Source organism: Gekko japonicus, unplaced genomic scaffold (genome assembly GCF_001447785.1).
Source record: "Gekko japonicus isolate JY-2015 unplaced genomic scaffold, Gekko_japonicus_V1.1 scaffold69, whole genome shotgun sequence".
NCBI lineage: Eukaryota > Metazoa > Chordata > Lepidosauria > Squamata > Gekkonidae > Gekko > Gekko japonicus.
The window spans coordinates 1,245,248-1,253,994 of NW_015175972.1; the positions used below are offsets into that span (position 1 = coordinate 1,245,248).

Consider the following 8,747-nt stretch of genomic DNA (forward strand, 5'->3'; position numbering starts at 1 on the left):
GAGCCTCACAGAGGAGGGAAGCTGGAGGAGAGGGAAAGGGGGGGGGGGGAGTGCCAGACTATATTACAGCCGTCGCTGTACTCACTGGTAGAACATCTCTGCCTCACATACCCTGTGGAAAGGTAGCAAATCCCACAAGGCACAAATGTTATCTGGCAGGCAATTCCACCAGGTAGGGTTGAAGGCAGATGGATCTCTCTCAGGCTGGGGACCACCAGGAGGTTCTTACAGGAACTCCTACAAGATAATGACTCAGCCCTACCCCACCTTCTGGAGTAGATATAAATTACCTGCCTACCATTTTCTTCTCACTTTGACACAGAGAGTACTCCATCTTTCTGTGTTATACCTCTCAGGATGCCAGATACAGGTGAAACGTCAGGCTCTACAATGCCAAGACCACGGTCACACAACCCGGAAAATCTACAGCAACTAACACAAATAACAATTAAAAGAGAGCAGGTCTTTGGGTACAACTTCCTTTATAATCTTCCACAAAAACACTATTTTACAGTACAAAAAGTATGATGCAAATCAAGATAAATTTAAGGTATTCAAATAGCCATTGATGGATCTATTCTTCACTAATGCCCCCTTTAGCTGACTATTCTAAAGTCAACATCAGCAACACCTTAAAGACCTGCAAAATTCTCCAGGGTATAAGCCTTCACAAATCAAAGCCCATATCAGATACATTTATTTTAAACTGAAATCATCAGTCTCTTTAGCCTTTCCTTACAGAGAAACGGATCCGGAACTCAACTGGTAGCCAGTGGATGTGTGCCTGCACAGACGCTGCAGTCAGCAGGCATTCCGCCGCATTTTGCACCGGCTGCAGTTTTTGGATCAGCCTCAAGGGTAAGCCCGCATAGAGCGAGTTACTGTAATCAAGCCTGGAAGTGACCATTGCATGGGTTACTGTAGCCAAATCCCAGGGAGAGAGGGAGGGAGCCAGCTGCCTGATCTGCCGAAGATGATAAAAGGCAAACCTGATGACTGTAGTGACCTGGGCCTCCATAGAAAGTGAGGCATCCAAGGTCACCCCTAGGCCCCTCACCTTCTGGGTTGGCACCAACTGTGCTCCATCCAGGGTAGGGAGCCTAATCCCTGAATCCACTCCTCCCCGACTCAGGTACAGAACCTCTGTCTTCGCAGGATTTAACTTCAGCCAACTCTGTCGCAACCACCCAGCCACTGCCCCACTGTCCAAGCTCTCAGGGATGGAGTCCGGGTGGACGTCCAACATCAGATAGAGCTGGGTGTCATCAGCGTACTGGTGGCAGCCTAGCCCAAACCCCCAGACCATAAGATGCTCTTGCCACTCCGTCACGAGTACGCTGCCACCCTTGCTCTAGCCGTCTCAGCTCCAACTTCATGTACCATGGGCCTGCTTTGGTTTGGGGGCAGAGAGGGCGATTTCGTTGATAGCCTCAGAGAGGCAGCTATGCCAGTCCTCCACCAGTTTATCTAACAAACCACCAGGGCGCATCGAGTCCTGCAGAGCTTCCTGAAGCCAACCAGGGTCTATTTGGCTCTGCGGGTAAGCAAAAATACGTTTGCTGCCTAAACAGGGAGGATTTGGTGTGCTCAGCTGGACCTTCAGAGCGAAGTGGTCTGACCATGGAACTCTGTTTAAAGTTAGGATGTTTCACCCACAAACTGCATTACTTTACACTTACACTGAACCTCATCTGCTACACTGTTACCCACTCACCTAGTTGGCTCTTATTGCCCATCACCAATTCCAAACCATTTATGAACAAATTAAATAGCTCCAATCCTAAAGCAAAATATTTGGAGGATTTCACTGCTTACTTCCCTCTATTGTGAGAACTGTCCTATTCCTTGCTTCCAGTTACTTAACCCAAGAGAGGACCAATGCTCCCTTCTAAGCTGTGGAGTCCTGTGATCAAAAATTCTACTTTGTGAGTTACTGGCATTAAAGTTGTGAGCAAGCGACTTGGCTACTACATAAATTAGTTTGCTCTGGAGCCATCCTTCCTGACCTAAGACAAAAATGTGTGAGCCGGAGGCTAAAAAACTGTGAGCTAGCTCACATTAACTCAGCTCAGAGGGAACACTGGAGAGGACCCATCCATTTATCCCATGACAGCTAAGTTTACTCAGGAGTCTTTGGTGACAGACTTGGTTAAAAGTTTTGCACGTCCAAGAACATAAGGTCTATCAACTCACCTTGTTAACACTCTCAAAGAACAACAAAAAGCTAGACAGGGCATCATTTCACTGAAGTCATAAATATTCTTCCTCAGTATGGCTCATTCCCACAGAATTGTTCTATGCTTAATAATGTTGTTGTTGTTGTTATTCAGTCGCAGTCAAATCTGACTCTTCGTGACCCCATGGACCACATCCCGCCAGGCCCTCCTGTCTTCTATCGTGCTCCAGAGTTCCCTTAATTTCATGTTCGTTGTATTGATAACACTGTCTAACCATCTCATCTTTTGCCGTCCCCTTCTTCTTTGACCTTCAATCTTTCCCAGCATCAGGGTCTCCTCTAGTGAGTGCTCCCTTCTCATTTGGTAGCCAAAGTATTTGAGCTTCAGCTTCAGTATCTGGCCTTCCAGGGAACAGTCAGGGTTGATTTCTTTTAGGATTGATTGATTTGATCTCCTTGCAGTCCAGGGGACTCTCAAGAGTCTTCTCCAGCACCATAATTCAATAATAATAATACTATGTTTAATAACTGTTTCCACCAATTTACGGAGAAACTAACTGACCTTAACTTTTCTGGATGCCACCTATATCTATCGTTGAAAAATCAGAATTACACTTGCTACCTTCCAGTATTCCAGGTTGGACTCTGGAAAGCCAGGATCACGAATCTTCCTCACCTTCCCTTCTTCTGGCAGTCCTTTGCGATCCCAGAAAAGTTAATTCTATTTACATAACAGAAGTATGGTCAACGAGTTCAATAACACTCTAGCACCATATCCTGTGCTCAGGACTCAGAACCAAGTCCAGGGGTCACCTCCACCACAGTCAGTTCCACAGTTCACTGTTCTAGAGCACAATAATTTGTCTTATTTTGTCTCTTCTGTCACAACCATTTGCAATTTTGTCTCTCTGTCACAAACATTTGCATTGTTTCAGTCAATGTGAGGATAGCTGTAATGCGGATTTCAACTTTAAGTCCTGATTTCATTCTCCACCTCAAAATCGTTCTCAGAGTTCTGGTCACGTTGCCAATAGTACATGCCTAAGCTACTGTGTTTCAGTAGTCTAACATATAAATACAGGGATGCATATAACCAACAGTGTTTACTGTCAAGGAAAGGGCACATTTGTCAGACAGGCCTTAGTTGCCCAAAAGAATACCTTGTTACCGCCTCCACCTGGACATCCAAAAGCAGTGCCAAGGGCAGAAACATGCCCAAATAGCAAATCTGAGTCATTAGTAGGACTCCAATCACATCCACAACAGGCTGAACTCCTATTCCTAGATAACCTGTCCCAACTAATATTTAGTCCACCAGATCTGGATTTTAGTTTCACAGGATGGCAACTAGTCCTACTCCCCTGGTACCATAAGTCCACAAAATAAGAACTGTCAGTACAAGTAGTAGGGCATTCAAGACAGTGGCACCAACAGTTATTGAATATACTACAAGGAGAGCCATCAAAGCCTGCTTGATATTTTATATTCTGAAAACACATTAAGATGCAGCACCCTTTAACATTTAACACCTTAATATATTATTTCTGTCAACCAAGTTGTTGAGGAAGCTTTATCTCAGTGGGATTTTTTACTGTATTTTTGTTAGTTTTTAACTTTGTGTTAAAAGAGAAATGGGATAGAACTATACACAGCAGATCTGCGCCCTTCACAGGGGATCTGTTCTTGGGATCACTGCAAATGGTGTAAAAAGAGGATAGGGATGGTATCACACAATCAGACCACAGATCACAAATAAGTGAAACTGTGAGCCACAAATGGCAAGGTCTTAGGCAGTCCTGTAAACAGCAGCCACTTATCTATGGCAAGTAAGTATCACTTGTAGGCAACCAGGCAATACAGCCCTTATAACCTGGAACAGAGTTCACTCTCTCTTCTTCCAGGAGGTTAATGTGCCACAAATGATTAATATGTACATGCTGGCTAGCCAAAAGAAAAATCTGCGAGCCAGTAATTTATGCTGACTATTTTGCAAGCCTGAAGATTGAAGTGTCCATTCTTCCTTTGTTAGGGTTGCCAGCTTCCAGGCGGGGCCTGGGGATCTCCTGCTTTTACAACTGATCTCCAGCTGACAGAGATCAGCTACCCTGGAGAAAATGGCTGCTTTGAAGGATGGACTCTATGGCATTGTACCATTCTGAGGTCCCGCCACTCCCCAAACCCCGCCCTCTCCTGGATCCATCCCCAAAGTATCCAGGCATTTTCCAAGCCAAACCTGGCAACCCTATCCTTCATACAGCTCTGCAAATTATCATCCTATTCTCACAATCAACTAAAGAAACTCTTTTACCAATATTATCTATACTTTCATGTAGAAATGCAAGAACAAAATGTAGCAATTCTGCTTGGCTGGCCCTTACAATGGGAACTTTCCCAAAGACCAGGCTTGAGCATCTGTCAAAGACAAAAGTTGGATGTTAATGACTGGTAAATTTCTATTATTTTTTTCTACAAGCTATCTGCCCAAAGACATTAAAAACAGGTGGAATACAAGATTCTGGTTTTTTGTCAAACTCTGAGGCTGAGGGCTTGTTCAAAATAAGAAGAAAACAACATGGCAAGCATCATTCCCCCATTCTCAAAAATGTATTTTAAATTAAATAATAGAATCTGGAAACTGAGTTACTGTGTAAAACAGTACGCCTTCTTAAAACAACTAGATTGTTTACATTAGCAGTCCTCAATGTATCTGAGCAACTCACACCCTCCCTAACCCATAAAATAAATGAAGAAGCAGCAAAATCCTGACAGCCAAATAGTCTAGTTAAAATTGTCGCTTTAGCTGGATTACAGTAGATTACATGTTAAAATGTGAATATAAAAAATAAGCACATGTAAATTTGTTTGCTTGTTTGTATCAGAAACAGTAATCTCAGAAATAATGGAGAACCAGTGTGAATCTTGAGACACAATGTGCAAATCTCTACTTGCCTTGAAACTTATTGGTTGACTTTCAGCCAGTTATCTGTGCCTAACCTACCTCACAGGACAGTTGTAAGGACAAAATAAAGGAGGGAACATATACACCAACCTGCAGTTCTTGGAAGAAGTATAGGACTAAAATTACTATCTACACACTCATGCCCACACAATTCCTGCCCAAAAGCAATACAGGGTTTGTGTTCCTGACGGTGGGACCCTAATGATACTGATCAGAAACGACTGTGTGCTGCGGACCACTCTCTGGGCACAGAAGATAAAGAGGCGAGGGAGAGCGTTTGGCATTACCCCTTCTCTGACTCTCAGCAGTATAGTCACAGGAATCCCCTGCGAATGTCGCCATGCCTGCACACTTGCCTATCTCCCCACTACCACCTTTCTTACCGCCAATAATGGTGCGGATAAGGGAGGCGTGTCCCGGGCAATCCACCAGGGTTAGCTGAAGCTGCCCAGGCCCGAGCCCCAGGTGCGGGGGCAGTTCGGTGCAGAGGCAGGAGAAGCCCAGATCCAAGGTGATGCCCCGAGCTCGGCTCTGGGGGGCTCGGTCGAAGGCGGCCGTGGAGCCGATTGTGCTGAGGGCCCGCGCCAGCGCCGTCTTGCCACTGTCAATGTGGCCCAGGACGCCCACGTTCACATTGAGTCGAAGAAGAGCGCCGGGCTCCGGGACTGGGGGAGCAGTAGGGTTTACACCAGCCATGGATGCCTCGAACGCCGTTACCTTCACTCACAAGCCGGTCCGGCTCCTAACACCACCCCCGCGGTAACACAGGCTACGTTAGGGCTGTTCCGGGCAACCACCGCGCCTGCCTCCGTGGATTTGTGTGGGCAAATAGACACCCAAAGAGCGAGGTGGCACGACCTCTAATCAGAACCGGGGAGGGGGCGGGGCTGTTGTTTATATATGTACGTATGGATGGATCAACTACTCCTGTGTCTTTCTCTCACAGTATTGGTGGCGTACTAGGCTTTACCGCGACAACCTGGGCAACTAGAGCGGCTCACCGAGAAACGCCCGAAGAAACTCCACAATAGTAGATGGCCGATACTTTGGTGCATAGCCAAATGAAAAAATAGAAGCTAAATAATAGTTTTTATTAAGATCAATCAAAATGATACAAAACAGAGTGCAAACTTTCGAGTTCTCAAAATTCTTAATCGGGATGCTAAAGTAAATAGTCTGTGAGATCTTTTTTCATCCCTTTCCCTCTCGGCTTCTGTTTTCAATATCCAGCCTGACAGAGCATTGTGAAGAATTTTGAAGGTCTACTGTGTTGGGTTTTTTGGTTGGTCTTAATAAAAGATATTTACTTAGCTTTTTCTTTTTGATTTTAAAAAACTCCATGGAGTCTTAAACGGCATTACACCCTTCAAAACTTCAGTGGATTTACAAGGGTGTAATTGTGCTTAGGATACAATTTATGTACTCATGTCATATATACTATCTACATTTCTCATGGGGTGTGTATTTACTATGCAAATATATATGCAGTTGCACATTCACACAGAAATCTCTATATTAATTTATATGCAACTCAATATATCACCAAGAAACTACCAGGAGAAGCAGTAAGCAATCCATGACATACTCATATCTACTGGCATTTAATTCTAGTAGTATCTATAGTTAAGAACTACTAATCAGTGGTAAAGCCAGTCTAAAAGCGAATGGACTGGTCAGTTCCCCAGCCTTAGTCTTTAGTACATTTATATGAAATGACAACATTGCAATTGATCCATATCATACAAAGATAATTATTGATTGAGGGATGCTTCACATAATAATAAAGACTGGTACTTGGGTTTCCAACCACATTGTTCTGGTATTTGCAAGTCTGAAAACAATTAAGTAAACATGTCTGGGAGCTGCAATTATGAACAAAAGAATGTGTATACAGTAAAAAGCCTCATTATGTACAGTACTAATTCCACAATATTCAGTAAATTAAAACTACACTTGTGAAACAAAAGTAAGACTGGAACCTAACAAAAGTAAAACGCAGGTGAACAGAAACTGACAATTAAAACATCTTTTGTTCTGATATTTTTGTTGTTCAGTTAGAAATAAAACTATCCATAATAGACATCTAACATGCTTATTTTAGCAGCTGAGAAATTTCTGGTATACTTTCTTGGGACCTCCAAATGGGACCTCCAGCGAAGACATGAAGAAAACAAAAGACTTGCTATTACCAAGGTTACAAAAACACAGCCTTACAAATCATAAATAAAGAAACAGAAGAGGGCACAAAAACATTTTCCTCTTCTTTGTTAATTAGATGTAACACCCATCTCTCCAATTTCTTCTTCTATGCATTCAACTGTTCCTTCACAAAATGTTGCTATTAATTGCCAGAGTTCTGAAAAACTCAAGGGAGAGAGGGCAGGAAGTCAGACCTTTGGGATGGGTTAAAAATGTGAAGGTCACTCACACATGCACTACACTGCTCTGTCCAAAAATAATATACTATTTGACAATTTCAGGGTTCAGCATGTCCCACTGAAATTTGGAAGCTTATGTGAAACAAGGCTATGTCCTGTAACCTCAAACGTTTAGTCTAGGAAAAACAGCTCTAAAGTCTCCAACTCCCTCCTTGGGTATCACATGACGTCTGTGCCAAAAAGGAGACCTTGAGAATAGCAGCAGAAATGTAGGTGAAATACGTTGATTAAACCTATGGAGCAACATTCAAATTTTCTTAATCATTAGTATTATTTTTCTGGTTAAAAGCCTGGAAAAAAGAACAAGATCTGAAAGAAACAGTGTTGAAAAGGCAGACACGTGCTCTACTATTGCCTTCTAAAATGATCTTAACTTCCCCCAGATTAAATGGCATAGTCAATTGTTTTGAGGAGGCAGGGGGAAGAAGAGTGTTAGTGTTGGAAGGAATGGACTGTGCAATGTCACTCAATACTAGCACCACAGACTTTGGGGTCTCAGGGGAGTGCAGTAGAGAGTCTTGCAGTAGAAAAGGCACTCTCTGACCTTTCTGTTGTCCACTCTTGCTGCTGTCCCTTTGTTACCCAGAACACTACTCTCAGAGGTTCCTTTCTTCCAGTCACTTCCCTTCTCTCTTTTCCTCTGGCCACCATGAGGTCTGGACATGTTTTCTACAATCTCTCTCCATCCTATCTTAGATAGATACCTAGAAGCCTTTACTCTGCCTTTCTGTCTAGAATAGAGTTCTCTCACAATAAAGAACTTCTGTTTCTTTTCTAAGTAATGAGCCTAGATGTGAACTCATTCTTCAGCCAGCCAGACTATAGAATTCCACTGTGCAGACTCAGCTCGGCTTTCAGTTATGCTGAACAATAATATTTTTATTACTACTACATATGCTATTTACAGTTCAACCATAAATGTTTCTGGGGGGTAGACTGTCCATTATGGCCACCAATGGACTTCCTCTCCACCCGGGCTCAGCCAGCCAAGGGGCACCTGCCCACCATCCAAAGTGGTCCATGTGAGGCCTACCGGCCTGACAAGAAACAGCTCACAGCCCATTTGAGGCCCACATTGACAGGGGAGGTGGTATCCAGCCTGTCTGAGGCCCACAGAGGGGATATTCCCAGCCCTCCCAGACTACCTGGGGAGCTTGAAAAAGGAGGCCAGCTG

The 8,747-nt window shown here is 43.7% G+C and overlaps 1 protein-coding gene across 1 annotated transcript in view; it reads right to left on the bottom strand.

Moving 5' to 3' along the window:
* Positions 1-5,878, bottom strand: part of EEFSEC (eukaryotic elongation factor, selenocysteine-tRNA-specific) — a 217,154-nt gene extending 211,276 nt beyond the window's left edge. The window contains exon 1 of the mRNA XM_015426092.1: positions 5,519-5,878. Coding sequence (XP_015281578.1) covers positions 5,519-5,831 — 313 coding nt within the window. The 5' untranslated portion in view covers positions 5,832-5,878. The remainder of the gene's footprint in view (positions 1-5,518) is intronic.
* Positions 5,879-8,747: the final 2,869 nt, after the last annotated feature.